Source organism: Poecile atricapillus, chromosome W, assembly GCF_030490865.1.
Source record: "Poecile atricapillus isolate bPoeAtr1 chromosome W, bPoeAtr1.hap1, whole genome shotgun sequence".
NCBI classification, from domain to species: domain Eukaryota; kingdom Metazoa; phylum Chordata; class Aves; order Passeriformes; family Paridae; genus Poecile; species Poecile atricapillus.
The window spans coordinates 89,652,837-89,674,769 of NC_081288.1; the positions used below are offsets into that span (position 1 = coordinate 89,652,837).

Genomic DNA, 21,933 nt, shown 5'->3' on the forward strand with positions numbered 1-21,933 from the left:
AAATTTACAGCGAGGAGAGCTGCTTGCGGTGAAAACACTCAAATCCAGAATTTTTTTTTGGACTTACTCTTAAAAATAGAAGAAAAGTCACCAGCACCATGAGAGGATGGATCTCAGTACAACAACATCCAGTTTTGAAGGTATGGTCGCTTCTTTTACAAGAATAGGAGGTAGAATATGATAAAGAAGCATTGTTAGCTTTAATAACGTGGGCTAAGAACCATGGATTGGACACAACCAAAGAGGCTGCCCTTGATACAAATATATGGGAACAAACTGGTTGATTTATAACTCGAGCAGCTTCCAGAGGCGATGAAAGTGCGATAAAAGATATAAAGCCCTGGAAATTTATTTTGGACTTAATGAGACTTAAATAATGGACTACAGGGCAAGAAACGGGCACCGGAGGAGATAGAGGGAGGACTGGGCACCCTTCCAAGCCCGCGGAGGGGGTGGCGGGAAGAAATGGCTGCCACGCGTGGCCGTGCCACCCTGAATGTGCCCCTTGTCCTGGGACTGCTTTTTAGTGAGGCATTTCCCGCAACCCCGCCGCACTGCGGTGCACAGGTGGCTAGCGGTGCCCTGGCAGGCAGACAAAATGTGGCATGTGGTAATGAGCCAAATTGTGCAATCCCGCCACGTGGCTGGACCCCGCCGGGGGGGGGGGGGGGGGGGGGCGGAGCCCCAAGCTGTGCCGACACCACTACAGCTGGGGAACCGCGACAAGCAGCGAAGGCGCAGCCGCACCAAGGAGCTGCAGTGTGGTGCCATAACGCCCAGCAGCTGCCCCGACCTGTTTTGCCGTGTAAAGCTGCTGTCTCAGGTCAGAGAACGCTGCCATTTTGGTGCCGCAGCCCGTGGCCATGATACAGCTCTATGCGGCTCCCGGGACTGCCTTCCCACCACCGGACCGCCCCTGCCCAGAGCAGATTGGCTCAGTCCAGAAACCGTGCCCACAGTCCCGCCTCTGCTGGCCACGCCTGCTTGTCGCTGCAGCACAGGGGTGGGGCCCAAGATGACGTCACTTTGAGTGCCCAGATTTTGTCCCTACATCATACCCAGAAATTCGTTGGAAGCAAGAAGTAACAACATCCCGGTTCCGGACCCTGGTCTTGGCCCTGCACCCACCACTGCCACAGCCTCAACGCATCTGCAGCCAAGGCTCCAACAGCCCCAAGGAACCACATCACTGATGGAAACACGAGATCCCCACAGAGGGAACCAAAGTCTTCACCCTACCACCAGCCCCAGAGAACAAGCCCCTGCAATCCTGCCGACAGCAGCTCCAACCTCGTTGATGTTCCGAGCAGAAATCATCCCCACTCGAGACCTGGTAATCTTTTGGATGGAGGTAAAACAAAAAGCGATTGAAAGTGGGGCATATAGAGGGGGCTGAAATGATTTCTGCACCCGTGTCTTTACCATCACTATAGGGCTGGCAGCAGGGAGGAGAAACAATTGGAGCATTCCCAGTTTTGCGAGGTTTCTGTCTCCCAACCCACGACCCGCACGTAACATTAGGTCTGATGGACACAGCTCCATCACAGGGTTAATACGACATATAGGAGTGATCAACCTCACACCAACTAGAAATGTGTCCTTCCTCACACGAGCCACCAGCTGTGCAGCATTTCTAGCATTAATCCTAGGCAAAGGAGAAAACAGGGCATAGTTGGAAGGAAATTTTTCTTCTTCCTTCTATCCATCAAAATGATGGTTAAAATGACTGGCTTTGGGATTATCAGAAAAAACTTCAGCAGCAAGAAGGCCATCCTCATTACCTTACTCTACATATCAATAACAAAAGGCAGCAGTATCTATATTTTTATGTTTCGAGTTCACTCAGGAATCATCTAGGAAGCAATAAAACCAGAAAACACCAGAGGCTTTGTACCTGTTTGAGGAATAATAAACAATATGTGCATGCCATCCAAACACACAAACATTACCTAAGGCAATTCTGGAACAAGACAAGCATCACATTAAACTACACGAAGCAGCTACAGAACCTGACAATTTAATATGTGAATATGAAACTTGTGGGATCCCCTAGTTTAAGAATAATAGAAAATACTCTAAGAATGAGAGAAATCATTGAACAACCTAACCAAATATTTACTAATAAAAATATAAAGCGCTAAATCTTTTTTAGGATTTCACTATCTACATTAAATTACAGTATTGCTTAAACAACACATTCTTTTTTTGGAGCTATATAAATGAGGTATATATATAAGGCCTTCAGTAATAGCTAAACAAAGCCCAGAATTATCATCTTTTTTCCGAGCAGCTGCAATACTACCCATCAGGGGCCAAAAATATTCTATTAAACCCCTATCTGTTTACCTATCAGACAGGCTGGGAATTCAGCATTCATGTCTTCTACTCAAAAATAAATATATACTTTATAGTAACTAATTAACATCCCTCTGACTACATTTTTAACTAAAATAATTACGTAAAATGGTACCTTTTTCCTAAAATGTGGTTCCTTTTATATATTCAATGTCTTTTTCCACCCTGAAAAAAAAAATATTCCTTCTATTCATATACTCCTAGTATTGAACATCCTATGATACTGTTCATCTTTAGTCAGGGATCTTATCCGAAAACCAAGCAACTAAATGACACTCTTTCCGATTTCCACAGGCTTATGAACGGACACCTCTAAGTAACACTAAGTTTTAATTGCAATTTAAATAAAAACTATTTATGATGGTATGTGAGATAATCTAGCCAGGTTTTTAAAGTTAAGAATGAACTAGCATGGTCAAAGTTGATAAAATTGCTTTGCAAACTGAAGAAACTAGGTATTGAAATATATAGTACCCTGCAATACTATTTTTAAAAGGCATCATTCATAGTACATCTACAATTTATAGTAGCAGCAAATCAGTGTTTCAAATGCTTCCCTTGCAGTTCTTATAACAAGCCTTATTCAATTGTTTCTTTATTTGTGGCTTTCAGGGTTAAAAAAAAAGTCAAGCCTAATAAAAAAGTATTTTTATATTAAAAATATTAGCATTTATCTAACTGGTCTCTTTGCTATCTGTAAACTTACAACTCTAGTTTTTTTGAAGTTATGCCAAGTTAAAACACAAAGAAATTTGCAATTACAAAAGGGGTCAGAAGCCAAGATTCGTATATTATTTTTAAAACTATGTCCTGCAAAACAGCACTTAAGAAATGCCCCAACACTGTCTCTTTATGTGATCTATTAAGTATTATATAAATAATAACCAAATCTACAGTTATTTAATTTAGTAAGTCTGACAAGATAACAATTTAAGGAGATATGTTGCATCTTCATTCTAACTAGCAATGGTGTATTCCTCCATGTTGTTATGTTTACTGACATTTCCAAATGAGTATCTGTCTTGGTTTAGGGTAAATTTGGGAGAAAAGTATTAAATGAGGTTTTTTTAGAAAGCAAATTTAGATGGCACCTTCCTTAACTGGTTTGGGAAAATATTTTTTTGGAGAAAAGTGTAAAAACTGTTTATTTAATAAGCAAATTATTTATAAGCATAAAAAATGAATAATATTGAACAATAAAAATTTTTGTTGTTTGAAGAGATGGCAAATTTATAGTTTTTTTATGGGGTGTAGCTCAGCTTGCTTAGTTTTTTATTAGTCCCTCCAGCACTGGAAAGTGCTGAGGCTCAGGCCCTGGTGGGTCACAGGCATGAGCTCTCAGGGGTTTTTTGGGTTTTTAATTTAGAGTAGGTTAGAATAGATTTAAGGAAAAAAACAGTCTGGGAATTTCATTGCTTCAGTTAGCTAAAAACTAACTAAAAGCAAAGGAGAGTTTTGTTTAGCTGTTTGTTCGTGTTGTAGACAACATAGTCTAGGAGAAGCCTTCGGGAGAGTGAGTGCAGTTTCTGAACACAAACTGTGCGCTTCTTTTTTCTTCCCCTTTTCCTTTCAGAATCAGTCTTAAAGGTGTAGAACTTAATATGTAACATAAATAAGGCGATTGGGGATACAAGCATTATAAAGTCAATCTAGGACAATATCTTACAGCAAATCCTTCCTAACAGATTATTTTTTTCCCCTGTTCTTACATAAGCGTCATCCGGAGTTACTTGAACCAAATTTATCCTTTGCAAGATGCATTTTCCAAGGTCTATGTACAATTCTTGAGAGGAAGTAACCTGGTTGAGAGTACCTCATACATACACACTGAATTTCTTCATATTAAAAAAAAAAAATATTTTTCCCTTTTTTTTAACAAAGTGAGCTGCAACACATTTTCAACATCAACACTCAAACTTTTCAGCAGATTCTTCTGAAAGCCTAAAACATGAGTGACCCTTCTTTTAATTTAGAATTATCTGAGTTGTAAAAAGCACAATAATGGTGAAATGCCAATTTTTTTCTATTATATTTGAATTTATAAAAACCCTTCTTTCAAAAAATGTGTTTACAGAGAAATAAATATTGATTCCCTGACTTGCTCTCATGCCAATTTCATTCGGAGTTAATTTGCATGGTCAAATTTGAAATTGTTTAAAGGAAAAACTTTCAAGAGCAGCAGATCTAGCAGAACCTATTCAATGATTCAAAGATCATCCTCTTGGGCTGTGAATGCTATCTAGTGTTTAAGAATGGCAAAATCTTAAATGCCAATAGAGAGGCTTAGTCATTTATAAGATAAGAAATTGCTATTCACCTGCAGCAACTCAAAAATCCTGGCATTCCCTTGAATTAAAGAGTCAGATTATGACTACTCAGGTCAGTGAGAAGATTCTCAGTAGCACCCTTGAAGTTTAGATTGAATGTGTATTTTTAGGTGTAAATTAACACCACAGAAAACATTCAGAATAACATATTGTGCTCAGGTCCTGTGGAGCTCACAATACTTGTATTGAAGTATCACCAGTAAGATCTCAACTCTTTACTCTTCAATCTTTCTTGAAAAGAAAACCAAGCCTGACAGTATTTTAATGCACATGACATTTGAGTTCAGCAGAGAGAACTGACTCTCTACAGCATAACTGCTGTTTGTAACTTCATGGCATTATGTATTCACTAAACACTTCCCTTACCTTACTAGTTTAGCCAAATTCATGCTATTTAAATGGATGAAGCTTAGTTACACAACATGAAAGACTACTGTATTCTCAAATGTGGCACTTCAATTTTCAGACCACGCACTGAGGAAGCCCTTGAGCCTTGTGGTAGTTTGACATTGATATTTAGGGAAAGAATTAAGAAACATCCATGGAAGTGATTTCTTAGAGAGAAAGCATTGGGAGTTTCTTCTGTGCTTAGGATAGGTTAATAGTTGGTTACTTCTGAGAACTGACAACATTTTGTACTATTGAGAAATTAGATCCACCCCTGTGAATACAACATTTTAAAAACTACAAGTCTGGGAACTCTCCATTTTGCTTCTGGCTTTGAAAGGTAGCGGAGCTTTGATGAGGCTGGCCCTGCTCCCCCATGGCCTGTGTGGCCTGGAGGGGGGCCTGGGCCAGACCCCAGCAGCTCCCAGGAGAGGGATGGAGGCTGGGGGACCCTGGCCCCAGGCTGGGCCAGGCCACAGCTGCTGACATCTTGCCGACACTAAGCCCTCCCTGGCACCTGATGGCTCCAAGCCGAGACTCTCCCCCCCCTCCCAGTGGCTGCTGGATGGAGGGAAGGGCCCAGCATGGCCTGAAGTCCAACACCGTGACTGTCGCAACCACTGAGCAAGAGATTTAACTTTTTCAATACATAGATAAGACTTGCAGACCTTGTTCTTCTCTCCAGGGAGAGAAAAGGACAGAGTGATGACACGTAAAAAACAACATGAAAACATCAGAGTCAAACCTCAAGTAGAAGAGGGATGAAGAGATGCTAAATAGGGCTGAAATATTCTTTTGGTAAGGCTATGGAGATGGACAATGATATACCGAAATATCCCCTTTAATTCATGAGAGAGAGTATGGGGGGATGAAGCATTCAAACTGTAGATGTGAGCAGAGGCATCCATTGATGAAGCCAAGCAGATGTTAGAGCAACTGTAATCCCATGAGAAGCTTGAACAGAGAGATGAGAGTGATAAAGACCCTTTGCCCCAGGGAGAGAAGAAAACCTCTGTTCCCAGAGATGATCACAGAAACAGATAAAGAAAACCTTTGCCTTTAAACAACTCATCCTTAAAATAATGCCCCATGAGTTCATGGCCCATAGACACACCTCTAGGAGGGCTGTGAAAATGAGAAGAATGTCATGATAGCAGAATTTTTTCCCGGGCGGTTGCTATTCGTAGAAATTAAAAGCCTTGAGAAAACTGTTTCTTGTAGAAAAGTCTCCATAACATGAGAAAACTCCTCTCCCTACAAAGACTGATGAAAAGACTATTGTATAGTTAGTACTGCTTTACCATTCCAAGTTTTGTCTCTGCATGGTCAGTTGGGAAAGGATAAAGTTGGGCAGGGGGAGAAAAGGTTTCTGGAATTTTTATTCTGGTTTCTTATTCTTGTAATCCTGTTAATAAAGTTTCTTTATTCCTTTTAATTTTTAAGCCTGTTTTACCCTTCTCCTAATCCATCTCACAGCAAAAAATGAGTAAGTGTCCTGGTGATTTTAGCCAGAGCTAAAACCCACCACATTATTTAGTGTGTTAGCTGAGAAACTCAAATTAGTGAATCTAAACCACTACAAGCCTACTAGGGGAATTTCTGGGCATATGCCCTAGAAGAGTCTGCCACAGGCTTCAAGAAAGCCTGACTGGTTGTGATGAGACAAAATGCTTCCCCCATGGTTCTATGCAACACTAGGTAAATTTACCTCATCCCCTATAGGTCAGCGACCTTTGCCTTGCCCCTGTGCCACCCCTGTGCCCTTAGACTATTGTCTCCTGACCCTATACTTAACCTGAGAGACCGCAGGAAGTCTTTTTCTGTCACTGGATCCCTTCGGTGGGGTTGCAATAAGCCTCTCTGGAATACCATACAGGAGACCCTTTCCATCTTTCTTTGCTGACCTATCCGTGGTGTGTGTGTGTTTTGGATACAGTGACTGTCTGTGCCAACCCAAGCGGCTTTCTCAAGAGATGCTTTGGACTGGTAGCAACAACAATATCCATTTGTCACGCTGCTACAACACACAGTGTTGGCTGTTACAACACATACACTGAGAGAAGCTTAAGAGCCAGAGTATGCATAACCTTCATACATGAAGGCCACATTAACTGTCACTAAAAATTTTAGAGCATGTCTGCCAGCAAAGCTATTTTTCAGACTAGTTGAAAATCAGTCCCAATAATAAGCGATGTTGAGACAGTAACCAGCACTACAGCTGAAATGTCCAAATACACTAAGACTGAGGGGAACACAGACTACCTGTAAGACTCTTCTGCATCAATGCATACAGACTTTTTCAAAACTCACTGCAGAAGTTTTTTCATGCTTATGTCCTGATACTCAAGTTCAAGCATCAAGTTAAACCTCTTTTGACTGTATGCAGAGGACATTCATGCACTGAATTTCCAGTAATGTTTTTTGATACCTTGTAATAATTTCTATGTGTTCATTACCTAAATTTTGAAGATATTCACAGTGTAATGCCAAGTGCACTAAAGCAGCTTTCTAGTCAAGAAAAAAGAATTTAAGTACTTTGCCAGTTCAAATTAGAGGGGTTGCAAATGGCATATGAACCTACCACTGCGATGGAGAGCTGGGAGTCCTACTCACACTCACAGCTCCACTGCATCTGTTAAGACCACAATATTTCATTAACCACAAGTAGCATAGGATGTGTTTTGGCCAACCTTGTTCTTATGTCTATAGAGAATGTTTTTCTCTTGCACTTGGAAAACATTTCCCACAAACCAAAGTAATTTCTATTTAAAGGAAAACCACAATGTGGCAGGTACACATTGCACCTAATTGCAGAAAAATGACAGCTCAAACATTTGAATGTCATGAGTGGAATTTAGCATAAAGCAAATGATATGTGCTATGAATAAGCATCATTGTTTCTCAGAATGGTTTGTGCACTCCCATATCTTGTATCACAGGCAAAACTGGGCCTTAGTATAATTATCACTAAATAATCAAGTTCTTCTGTGTGGGGGTGGGACCTCTTCACTGCAAGCATCTCATGGTTAAGACCAAGAACTTAAATACAAAAAAGCCTAGTGACACAAAGTACCCTAGAGTGGTTTCAGGTCTCTGCAATGGAAGTCAGAAATCTAAGTAGATGTGAAAATACCCTGTGGTGCCTTCCTGGGTCACAAGATCCTTTTATGACTATAAAAAAAATATATAACTTGGGGAACTTATTGTGTAAGTTTGGTGGGGTTTGTGAGGTGGGGAGAAACCTGTCCCAAAACTCAATGAAATAGTCTTCTTCAACAGGTTTTAAATGAGGCTTTAATTGCTCAGCAAAGTATAAATATAGCAAAGAAAAAGGCATAAAAGCTAGAAGTCTGAATAACTATTAAATTGGTAAATATTTTTAGATCTCTATTAAATGTTTACTACACAATAATTATAGACTATGCCTTTCCCAGACTTTCTAATAATAAACATTTACTTTGTGCACCTGCTTCCTAGCATATGTGGGAAAAATCCCAGTTCTCATGATGACAGAATCATTCACCATAACCAAGTCAGTTAAAACACCTATTTGCAAAATCTGCTGCAAATATTTTAATTCATCTAGCAAACATTAGTTCAGCAACTTAAGACTAATTATTGCAGTTTTCCTTTAAATCTTCTTGCCCTATGTAAGCTGATATTTATCTCCAAATAAAACCCAACACCCCAACTCTAACACAAGAGGCAAAAAAGCATGTAATCTAGTAAAAATTGGCAAACCAAAAAGTTTATTTTTATGTGATTTTATTTTTGATTGCTATATGATAATAGTTCTGTGGTATAATATGCTGAAATAATTTTTCACACAAAATCCTATCCACAGCACTTGAGCTAATAAAATAACAAAGACTCAGCAGACAAAAAACTTGAAGAATTAATGTTTCTTTTGCTAATAAAATGAGAAGGCCCCTATAATTTGCTGCCTATAATCTTAACACAGATGTGTCAGAAAATTAAAAATATAGAAATTATAGATCCTTGTGACATAGGAAAATGGTAACAGCTTTGTCTAGGATGCTGAAAATGTAGGTGTGGATAAACTTGGGCACCCACGTAAACAATTTCATATTTATATCCTAAAATAGGTGACCAGCTGCAATCTGCAAGAACTTACAATAAGGCTAAGCAGGTCTGTCATGCACTGAAACACAGAGCTGAAAGCACAGTGCAATAATGAACAGGGCCTTACTTTAACACAGGCAAGAGGTATGCTGTATTATTTCTAACACAGCTGCCAATCTGGTCTTAAGATATTAAAGCAAAGCTGGCTATTTATCTTCAGAATGTATTTATTAGATTATCACCATCTAATGGGATTTGACAGCACTGACAAGAGTTTATCTAGGCTTACAAATGAAAAGATCTGAAAATTACAGAATTCAAAGATAGTCCTTCCTCCAATTTACCATTTCTATACTTTGTTGGTGAGCAAAAGTGATCTGAAACCTCAGGACAGATTTTAAAATTTGCCCATGTCTTAATACACTGCAGTCTTCAAATTTACACAGAGCTGCAGTTCTCCTGGTTTTTCTCAAGTGTCACTCATCTAATTTAGCACGCCAGCTGAAAAATTATGTCAGATGTGTTACAGTTCAGTTTAAAAAACATCCTCTACCTGGTATCTCTGCAGTGATTGTCTTGCTGCTCCCTGAAACCTCTTCATCATCATCTGATGAGCTCGTGCTTGAGTCACATGTCAGCTCACTGTCGCTGGTACTGCTGTCCTGCAGCAGGTTGTACTTCTTGCGAGCAGCTGCCTCCCGCTTCTGTCTCAAGAGCCGGATTCTTTCTTTGTGCTTTTGACTTCGATGACCTTTTACCTTGGTAGCTCGACCATTCTGCTTATCACTAGACTGTCGGTTTTTCTTGGCAGCCATTGTTGAAGTCTCACTTTCAGACCTGGATCTCCTGGATTTCCTCCCGACCGCAGCCCCAGACACCGCAGAAGGGTCTCCCTCTGCAGTAGCTTCAGCTTGACAGGGGTTATTCTCTTCTGCAGAAGACAACGTGTCTGAGTCAGCCAAATGCCCACTGGAGGAAGGGGAAAGCATGCAGTGATTAGAAGAGTCACTCTCATAAACTCGACCACCCATTGGCCTATCGTTCTCTGTAGATGCCAACTGAGACTCTGAAGAGTCTCGCCTCAGTTCCATCAGTAAGCAAGGCATTGAAGAAAGCACCGCTGAGTCTGCTGCAGTGTGCATGTTGTTTTTCTGAGTTTGTGTCTCGAGTTCTATAGGTCCATCTTCATCAGGAGCAATTTCTTGCTTTTCAGAAGTCTTTGGTGGAACTTCTGAATCAACAAGTTCTGCTTTTCCCTCTGTCTCCATCTTCATTTCAGAACATCAAGGTTGTCCTGGTCTCAAAGCATGGAGCACATGGTCTGGAAGACTGGGTGAACTAGATAAGGTCTTCGGCAATACAGCAGCCTAAACAAGAACAGAAGAGGAAGAATAATTTTCCCAAATAACTCAGTCCTGCTCTTCACACTATTACCTAAACAACACATTGCTTTCAGTTTCAGACAGTATGTTCATAGAATCCTAGAATGGGTTGGGTTAGAAGGGACCTTCAAGGTCATCTCATTCCAAACCCCCTGCCATGGTCAGGGACACCTTCCACTAGACCAAGTTACTCAAAGTTCCATCCTGGCTTTGAATACTTCTAGAGATGGGACATCCATGACTGCCTTGGGCAACCTGTTCCAAGTGCTTCACCACCCTCAGTCAAAACTTTCTTCCCAATATCTAACCTAAACCTGCCCTCTGTCAGATGAAGCCATTCCACCTTGCCAAAGTCCCTTTCCAGCTTTCTTGTAGCCCCTTTAGCTACTGGAAGGTGCTCTAAGGTTTCCCCAGAGCCATCTCTTCTCCAGGCTGAACAACCCTAACTCTCTCAGCCTGTCTTCATAGGAAAGTATTACTGTTTTTTTAATTTACTTTTTCCTAGTGAACTCATTGTGTTACACCAAACTATTCTTCCTTTTACACACCCATGAAAGATGGTACTGGAGTCACATTAAATTTGATTATTCTAGTGAGGTGAATCACTACAGATCAGAAAATAAAAATATTTCCAAAGTCTTACTTTATAAAATTTAATATATCCTAAGCAACATATGCTAAACTTCTTTACCTAGAACTGGAAATATACTTTAATGTGGAATTTTAGTCCTTATGAACAATTTCAGCCTAAAATTCCTAGATGTCGCCCTGAAAATTAAGCCTTCTGATAATGTTTTCATAGTTTTAGTTACTTTCCCATGAAAGTCCTGTAAACATAAGTTGTTTATTACATTCCTTCTAAGAAACATCTTTTGATGGACGTTTTGCATGACCAGTGTGCTTGGGAAGGTGGTAACTTGATTATCCAATCCCTGGTCATTGTCAAAAATCTATAAATATTTGAATCAGAAAATAAAGTCACGGGTTTTTGTTCTGACACTGAGAGTGCTCGTGTGAATCATTTAGTGTCCTTTAGCAACACTAGATTTGGTAGTCATCCACTTGGACAGACCAGAATATAATTGTTTCCATATCTATGAAGAAATCTACTTTTAGATGAATGGGACCTCAACCTTATAAATTATATTACAAAGTTTCAATGGCAATTTGAAAACTTACAGTACCAATGTGAGACAAGAGAAATCCTGTCACTTTGCAGAGAAACTGAGCAGTTGCTGAACATTACAGAGCAAGACTACAAACACCTTCCTTTTCCAGTGGAACCACTCTGCCAGTAGACTTTATGTACCAAATACTTATTCATAAGAAGTGCCATGAAGTGCTACTCAATCGTCAGAGACACAGAGTTTACAATATCTATAGTCATTGCCCTTAGAAGCATTAGCTATGTATAACACAGATTTCCTCTCAGCAGAGAACAACTGCGGATGCCAGTGAGTCATGTAAAGACTTTTTAGGAGTTCCCAATTGTTGTGGTTTTAAAGCATTAGCTAAAAAATTACTAGAAAACTTACTCATTTCTTGTTGTGAGATATGGATTAGGAGAAGGGTAAAACAGGCTTAAAACTTAAAAGGAATAAAGAAAGTTTATTAACAAAACTACAAGAATAAGAAACTAGAATAAAACCTCCAGAAACCCTTTTTCTCTACTACCCAACCATTCTCTTGTTTAATTGACAACACAGAGACAAAACCTGGTGGTTAAAACAGTCTTAACTTTGCTATAGTCTTTTCATCAGTCTTTGTAGAGAAAAAGAAGTTTTCTTTTGTCAATTTATGGAGAGTTTTTTACAAGAAAACCATTTTTTCATGACTTTTTATTTCTCTGATGCCAGCCTCCTGGAAAACTCTGCCATCAGTCTTTTCTTCCCATTTTACACTACTCTGAGGTGTGTTCGTGGGCCATGATTCAAGGGGTGTCATTTTAAGGATGCGTTATTTAAAGGCAAAAGTTCTCTTCATCTGTCTCTGTGATCATCTCTGAAAACATAAGTTTTCTCCTTTTTTTTTTAAGGGCCACAAATTTTCAACAACTCTCACTAGTCTTTTTCTGTTCCAGCATCTCATAGGATCACAACTACTTTACTATTTGCTCAGCTCTATTAATGAATTATTTTTGCTTAGATCTACACTTGGAAATAGCGCATATCCTCAAAATACTCTTTCATGAATTCAAGGAGTTTTTTCAGAACATTATTGTTCATCTCTATAGTTTTAACAAAAGAATATTTCAGCTTATTAGTGCATCTTCTTATTCTCTTCCCATCTGAAGCTTAATTCCGTTCTTCACTAGTTTTGATAATTTATATTGTCTTTTTACATGTTGATTACTTTCTCTTTCTTCTCCTTTCTCTGGAAAAAATATTAAATCTGTAAGTGTTATCTAGATAGTGAAAAGGTTAAACTCTGGCTCATGCCACAGCAGGTATTCATAGTGCCAGGTTTCAGCTCAGCGGCACTTAGAGCCATGCCCCCCCCCCCCCCCCTTTAGCCACCACAGAAGCTGCAGCAGAGCCCAGCCCTGGCCTGGGGCCAGAGGGGAATCTCCGAAAGCTCCAGCCCCCCCGCCCGGGCCACATGGCCTGGGGAAGAGACAAGAGCCAGCTGGAGCTGTTACCTTTTAAAACCGGAAACCAAAGAGAAAGAAAAATTCCCGGGCTTAAGTTTTAAAGAGTAGTGTTCACAGGTTGATCTCAATTTTCAATGATCAAAACTACTGTCACTTGTCACAAACAGCCAGTTATTGGCCAGGAGAAAAAACTCCCAGCAGCCTCCAGTAGCCTTAACTACCTTAGATGTTTCCTACTTTTTTCTTAAATGCCAATCTATCACACCAATACACCATTCAAGTACTCCTTGAGTGCTTTCCATATAAGTCCTGGTTATATGAGAACCTACAGGCTGACCTAGCTTTTCTCAAATCTGCCAGGAAAACAGCATTAAATAGTATGAGTTGCAAGCAAGAAACAGTATCCACCAACACCTGTATCCTACATTTTACATCAAGTTATAATAAATTTCATTGCTTCAGTGCAAATACAAAAAACAAGCTGTTTATCTGATTGATAACTTGTATGTTGTGGGAAACTGAAAAAATGGAAAATTCCACAGATGCTGAAGGGTTTGATCTGCAGCCTTGGAAAGAGCTTGGATTGATGTAGTGATGAAGGTACACAGACACTGGGTAGAAAAACTATAAACTTATGTTCCTGTAATTATAAGTAAGAATATGCCTAGAGTAGGTAAGAAATTATATTAGATAGAATAGTTTGAGGTTTGAACTGTAATAATCTGAGTTATAGAGTAGGTTAGAGATCTAGAAACTGTAATAGAGGTGTATATGAGTACGTGACCTGTCAGCTTAGTGGCTAAGAGACAGACGCAGTATGGCAAAATAGAGTAAAGGTGATAGGTTAATAAGTGAAAACAAGTTTCGTGTCAACTGTCTATTGGGCTAAAATGTTATATATTGCTGTGCAAAGAAGAAACTCGTGGCTACCTTAAGCAATGGCGGACTTGTTGCTCCTCTAAATCTCACGTGATGAGACTGACATCTTATCTGGCTACTTGAATAATAAATCATCTCAAAGCAAGGTGGTCCCATGCCTCATTCTTCATCTCGACAGTATGTTACCAACCCAAGAGTACCTGAAGCATCTTCAGGAAAATTTTTAGAGATCAATAGTTATCATTTTACCTTCATTAGTCATACTTTGCCTTCACAGCAACGGCACGGATTAGAATAGTTATTGTGCTGGGCTCGGTGATAATGATTTATAGGAAGATCATAAAAGTACTGAAGTTTCTGCCAGGTATGTTTGGCTTATGGTTTCTTTGTCCGACCCTGTCTCCCAGTCCCAGTAGCACATTTTGGGGGTTTATTGGTAATTGCACACAGTTTGCCAGAGGAAGAGGCTTTTCAGCCTTTCCTTCTTCTCCTTTGAATCTGTTATGTCCCTTTTTAAGAATATTCCGTTTCCCCTGAGTGTTAAGGATACCACTTTCCTGGAAGTTCAGCTGTTAAGCTTCCTCTATATGGTCTGCAACTACTCTAGAATGAGGGCTGAGATATCCAGAGGAGCCAATGAGACCCCTGCCCCAGAAGTAGACCCAGGTGTATGAAGTCCTGAGTGGTGTAGAGAATGGGACGGACTCTGAAGAAATTTTCTGATCCCCCAGCCTGGGAATTTTCATGTGAACAAATTCAGAACCCAGAAGTAGGGAAATATCTGGAAGAGAATTGCTATCATGATTCTAAGGAGAAAAATCTCATTGGAATAAGCTGGGCCCTAGCGTATGCTTATTTCACAGTGCTAGATACTGTAGGGCAGGGAGATAAATCAGCAGCTACCCCAGTCACTCAGGCTGCAGCCAAGCCAGCAGCTAAACCAGTGAGCCTAAGCCAATGTCTGTTGCTCCTACAATGAGAGGCATGAAATTCAAAACCAAAACCGATCGGGCAGTAGATGATGATAATGGTGATGCGGGGGAAAGACCCTCAAGACCAGCAACTGATCAAAAATCAGAAGGCGCTAGTGAGCCCTTCTCCCTGAAGGACCTTCGTGGCCTAAGAAAGGATTACACTCGACGACCTGATGAATCTATAATTAGTTGGTTAGTCCATCTGTGGGATGCTGCAGGTGAGGCTACAGTTCTGGACAGTACTGAAGCGAAGCATCTGGGGTCCCTGTCACACGATCCGGTTATCGACCAAGGAATGATGAGGAGGCCTGACCCTTATAGTCTCTGGGAACGGGTCCTGAGAAGTGTGGCACAAAGATATCTGTGTGCAGACGATCTCTATATACGGCAAACTCATTCGAAGACCATAGAACAAGGGATTCAGCACTTGAGAGAAATGGCAGTAGTAGAGATTGTCTTTGTGGATGACCTAAACACTAGAAATCCAGACTTGGTACCACGTACATCTGTGATGTAGCGAAAACTTGTTCAACTCAGGCCACAAGAATATGCTTCTGCTTTAGTAATGATGAAGCAGGATGACAGGGAGGAGACCGTGCTGGATATGGTGAAGAAGCTCTGAGCATATGCAGATACTGTGCATGGCCCCATACATGCAAGAATTGCAGCTGTGGAAACACGTCTGCAGAAATTCGAAAACAAGATAGAGGAGAACCTCAAGAAACTCAGGGAGGACCTTCTTCCCGTCTCGGCAGTACAGACCAGGAGCCCTGGTACTCAACGCAGAAGTTCTCCAGATAGGGAGAGAAAGCCACGACCTGAGCTGTGGCTCTTCCTGCATGACTGCGGAGAAAACATGAAGAGATGGGATGGAAAATCTACTGCTGCTCTGGCAAAATGGATGTTTGAATTGGAAGACAGCAAGACTCAGAGGGGAAGTTCTACAAAAAGAAACCCGCTCCAGTAGCTGGTAGCCAAAATGCCAAGTATGATGATGATGACAACATGTCTGATCCCCTTGAAGGAACCTCCAAGACATATACCCAAGGAAAGAAGGATAACCAGGCTTAGAGGGGCCCTGCCTCTAGCCAGGTAGAGGCTAGGGAAAACCGTATCTTTTGGACTGTGTGGATTCGTTGGCCTGGCACATCAGAACCACGAAAATATGAGGCGTTGGTTGACACTGGTGCACAGTGCCTATTAATCCCTTGAAGACATGTAGGGGCAGAATCTGTTTCTATTGCTGGTATGACAAGGGGATCACAGGACTTTAGTGGAAGCTGATGTGAGCCTGACTGGAAATGAGTGGAAGAAACACCCCATTGTGACTGGCCCAGAGGCCCAGTGTATTCTGGGCATAGACTTCGTCCGAAGAGAATATTTTAAGGACCCAAAGGGACTCCGGTGGGCATTTGGGATAGCAGCTGTAGAGACAGAGGGCGTCAAGCAATTGAACACCTTGCCTGGACTATCAGAGAACCCATCTGCAGTAGGACTCCTGAAGGTGGAAGAACAGTGAGTACCAATTGCCACCTCGACAGTGCACCGCTGGCAGTATAGGACAAATCGAGATGCTGTGATCCCCATCCACAAGATGATTTGTGAGCTGGAGAGCCAAGGGGTGGTCAGCAAAACCCACTCGCCCTTCAACAGTCCCATTTGGCCTGTGCACAAGTCTGAAGGAGAATGGAGATTGACCATGGACTATCGTGGCTTGAATGAAGTGACTCCACCGCTGAGCGCTGCCATGCTGGACATGTTAGAGCTCCAGTACAAACTGGAGTCCAAGGCAGCAAAGTGGGACACCACTATTTACATTGCCAACGTATTTTTCTCCATTCCTCTGGCAGCAGAATGCAGGCCTCAGTTTGCCGTCACCTGGAGGGGCGTGCAGTACATTTGGAACCGACTGCCCCAGGGGTGGAAGCACAGCCCCACCATCTGCCATGGACTGATCCAAGCTGCACTGGAAAAGGTGAGGCTCAAGAACATCTGCAGTACATCGATGACATCCGTGTGGGGGAACACGGCAGTGGAAGTATTTGAGAAAAGATCATCCAGATTCTCCTGAAAGCCGGTTTTGCCATCAAGAAGAGCAAAGTTAAGGGACCTGCTTGAGAGATCCAGTTCCTGGGAGTAAAGTGGCAAGATGGAAGGTGTCAGATTCCCACCGATGTCATCAACAAGATCATAGTAATGTCTCCACTGACCAGCAAGAAGGAAACGCAAGCTTTCTTAGGTGCCATAGGCTTTTGGAGAATGCATATTCCTGAATACAGCCAGATCGTGAGCCCTCTCTACCAAATCACCCGCAAAAAAAACACTTTCCAGTGGGCCCTGAACAGCAACAAGCCTTTGGCCAGATCAAGCAGGAGATTGATCATGCAGTAGCCCTTGGCCCAGTTAGGACAGGACCAGATATGAAGAATGTGCTCTACTCTGCAGCCGGGAGCCATGGTCTGTCCTGGAGCCTTTGGCAGAAGGTGCCTGGTGAGACTCGAGGACAACCACTGGGATTCTGGAGTCGGAGCTACAGAGGGTCCGAAGCCATCTACACTCCCACAAAGAAGGAAATTTTAGCTGCCTATGAAGGAATTCAAGCTGCCTCAGAGGTGACTGGCACAGAAGCACAACTCCTCCTGGCATCCCGACTGCCAGTGCTGGGGTGGATGTTCCAAACAAAGATTCCCTCTATCCACCATGCCACCAATGCCACATGGAGCAAGTAGATTGCCCTCATCACACAGCACAGCCATATTGGAAAACTGAATCACTCTGGAATTTTGGAGATAATTACAAACTGGTTGGAAGGTGAAAACTTTGGTCTCACTGATGAAGAGGAGCAGGAACAAGTGACACAGGCTGAAGAAGCTCCACCGTACAACCAACTGCCATCAGAAGAAACACGTTATGCTCTTTTCACTGATGGTTCCTGTCGCATTGTAGGGATGAACCGGAAGTGGAAAGCAGCCATATGGAGCCCCACACGACAGGTTGCAGAAGCTGCTGAAGGTGGATCAAGCCAACTTGCTGAACTCAAAGCTGTTCAACTGGCCCTGGACATAGCTGAAAGAGAGAAGTGGCCAAAGCTCTACCTCTGCACTGATTCATGGATAGTAGTTAATGCTCTGTGGGGGTGGCTGGAGAAGTGGAAAAAGGCTAATTGGCAGCACAGAGAAAAACAAATTTGGGCTGCTGATGAGTGGAAAAACATCGCTATCAGGGTAGAGAAACTATCTGTGAGGGTCTGTCATGTAGATGCCCATGTCCACAAGAGTAGGGCTAATGAAGTGTTGTGAGGTACCTCAGGGAGGCAAAGATTTAGTTTTAGATAAGCATTGTTAAAGTGAGAGGCATGGCTGTAAGCCCGGCTAGTGTGAATTTTGACCTCCTGCTTTGGGGGATGGGCTGTGTGAAGCCTGGATGAAGTTGCCCCACCCCAGACCCCTTGTGAGCGGTGGCCCAGGAGTTCTGATTGGGTTTGATCCCCTGGAGTTTCTCCCTTGTTGTGTTCTTACTGGTCCCTGACCCTGAACTCCACCCTGGTTCTGTTCCTCAAAACCCATCTCCCTGCCTTTGTTCGGACCTCTCTGTCTCTGAATCTGAGTTTGTTCCCATGCTGAATAAATGGTTTCATGAACAGAAGCCCGTCTTGTTGGTGTTCCATGCTGGTTCCTAGTAAGTATAGCTTCTCTGGACATGATCCTGTGGGTGCAGACTGCAGCAATGAAGAGCACCGAAACAATGAGCAGGTGGATCAGGCTGCAAAGATAGAGGTGTCAAAGATAGACTTAGACTGGCAACACAAAGGCGAGTTCTTAGCTCGATGGGCTCATGATGCCTCAGGCCATCAGGGCAGAGATGCCACCTATAAGTGAGCACGAGACCGAGGGGTGGATCTAACCATGGACAGTATTTCTCAGGTGATTCATGACTGTGAGATGTGTGCCACGATCAAGCCGCTATGGTATGGTGGGCAGTGGTCCAAATACAGGTATGGGGAGGCCTGGCAGATTGACTACATCACACTGCCCCTAACCCGCCAAGGCAAGTGCTACATGCTCACAATGGTAGAAGCCACCACTGGATGGTTGGAAACCTACCCTGTGCCTCATGCCACTGCCTGGAACACCATCCTGAGACTTGAAAAGCAGGTCCATTGGAGGCATGGTACTCCTGAGAGGATTGAATCAGACAATGGGACTCATTTCAAGAATAACCTTATAAATACCTGGGCTAGGGAACACTGCATTGAGTGGGTGTACCATATCCCCTACCATGCATCAGCTGCTGGGAAAGTGGAGAGGTACAATGGACTGTTAAAAACCACCTTGAAAGCAGTGGGTGGAGGATCTTTCAAAAACTGGGAGCAGCATCTAGCAAAGGCCACATGGATAGTTAACACCCGAGGTTCCACCAACTGAGCAGGCCCTGCCCAATCTGAGTCCCTGCATACAGTAGACGGATACAGAGTCCCAGTTGTACATGTCAGAGGTTTGTTAGGAAAGACAGTTTGGATCAATTCTACTTTGGGTACAGACAAACCCATTTGTGAGGTTGTCTTTGCTCAGGGACCAGGTTGCACATGGTGGATAATACAGAAAGATGGAACTACATGATGTGTACCTCAGGAAGATCTGATTGTTGGGTGAGAACCATGAATGAATGCCCTTGTCTGTATATAATGTATGTGTTGTAGAGTTAGAATATATATTAATTTTGGTAATAGGTTGACAATATGGGAATAAGGGGTGGAATGTCCCGGGGTGACTTTATGATACTGGTATCCCCAATCACATGGTTTATGTTATATATTAAGTTCTGCACCTTTAAGACTGGCCCTGAGATTGAAGGGAGGGAAGAAGAAGTGCGCAGTTTGTGTTGAATAAAAACATCACTGCCCCGCATCCTGCTCTTGGACTGTGGTGTCTGCAGCACAGACAGACAGTGGGACAGAGCTTCTCTTTTACGGTTAGTTAGTTTTAGCTAGCTGAGGCAGAGGAGTTCCCTGGATTTTTTCCCTTTTTTCTTTGATCTGTTCAAACCTGCTCTGGACTGAAAAACACCCAAACAAACCCCGGGAGCTCATGCCTGTGGCCAAAGGGGCCTGGGCCTCAGCACTTTCCGGCACCAGAGGGACTGATAAGAACCTGAGCAGGCCGAACTACACCACATGAAAAGGACTTTTCTTCCTGGATTTGCCATCTCATCGAACAGTGAGAGGTTTTATTGTTTAATATTATTCAATTTCTGTTAAATAAACAGTTTTTTCCACTTCTCTCCAAGGAAATCTCTTTTTCCCAAACCAGTTGGGGGGAGGGGCCATTTGAATTTTGCTTTTCTGGGGGAACCCCATTTGGAGGTTCTCTCCCAAATTTGCCCTAAACTAGGACAAACCTAAATTTTCACTTGTAATTCAACATATAATAAAGATCTTTCATTCAACACATTTGCTTACAGATGAATGGTATGGAACAAATAATTTATGGGTTTAGAAGTACAGAAATTATAAATTTACAGCACTTAAAAAAATTGTAGATGAGAAAAAGCAGTAGTAATATTTAATCTACTGTTTTTAAAAACTGTATTTATGCAGACAAGGGCAATTAGTACTTGAAGAGCTCAGGAAAGCATGGATGTTTCAGAAAGATTTTTCAGTAACCTGACAATCCTTCATCAGTTTCCTGATCCATCCCAAGCTTCCTGTAACCGTATATATGTAATTGCATGCTGTTCCCCCCCCCTCCATCTGCAGCACAATATGAGGCTCTGATTCTAAAAGGTGCTGTGAAAAACTCAGTGTTTTCCTGCCCACCCTAACCCACTTTGAAACTTCATTTTAAATGAATATTAAAACAGAGTTCATGCTTCCTTTGGGCTAATGAATGAAATGCTGTATGGCGCAAGGGAATGATGAAAATATTTATGGGAGAGAAACACCAGTGTTAAGGAAAGAAAGGTTAGTTAATCTCAGACAACACAAGAAAGATAAGTTCAGGTCTGCTAAATAAGGAAAAAAAACTCCTCAAACACACAACAAAGCAATTTACAAAAAAAACCAAAAAGAGGACTAAAATACATACTGTAAAATACAGGAGCATACATATAAAGAAAGAAATGTTGTGAATACTGAGTAAAAAACTCTCTTGAAAGCAACCTAAAAGAAGAATTTTCACAGATACTAATTTAATGTAGGAACCAATTTATTTCCAAGGCCACAGCACAGTATCAACCCAAATGAGTACACATGTTCTGAGACATAAATGCATCCCTATACTGTAATAAAATCACTATTTCTATGTATTTCACCCACAAATCTTCATTATCAAATAATTCTTCAATTACATGGGTAAGTAAAACAGATCTGATGACTGAATGACTAACCAAGAGTTATACACAGTGAGATTTGTATTGGACCTGCTAGAGCAACTCCCAGCTTGTCTAAGAATTTTAAAATGTACATGCAAGGAAAAATTTGGTTGCTCAAACACATATGAAAAGAGTACTAGTCTGGCCAAAAGAAATATATTTAAATATTCATACTAATAACTGCAGAACAGCTTCTGCACTATTCAGTCTTTTAGCTCAGAGAACAAAGAACAGAGCTTGACAAGAAGCTAAAGGGCAGCCAAAGTGAACTAGAGACTTTTCACAAATATCCTACTTGGAAATATCATCTACATAGCAGCTTCCAAAGGGACTATAAGAACACCTCTACTTGCTTTTTCATTTCTCTGGCCTATCAGCCAGAAAAAAATGTTTCATCTACATGTTGCCACCTTGCTAACAGTCAAATTACAATGTTTTTATACTATTTTTTTCATTATTAAGTAGGAACTTTAACTACTCAAACCATGCTGGTTTGATCCCTCATACAGTGATCAGTGAATTATATTTTCAGTGAGATGGCAGCACAGGGACTAGTAATTTCACAACACTATATCTGGTCAACATCA

General features: G+C 41.7%; 1 protein-coding gene across 9 annotated transcripts in view; it reads right to left on the reverse strand.

Moving 5' to 3' along the window:
* The window catches only part of LOC131591642 (protein ARK2N-like), a 108,303-nt gene that overhangs the window by 72,033 nt on the left and 14,337 nt on the right, over positions 1-21,933 (reverse strand). For all 9 annotated transcript variants that reach the window (XM_058862563.1, XM_058862555.1, XM_058862559.1 and 6 more), the window contains exon 2: positions 9,706-10,519. In XM_058862563.1, the coding sequence (XP_058718546.1) occupies positions 9,706-10,426 (721 nt within the window). In that variant the 5' untranslated portion in view covers positions 10,427-10,519. The remainder of the gene's footprint in view (positions 1-9,705; positions 10,520-21,933) is intronic.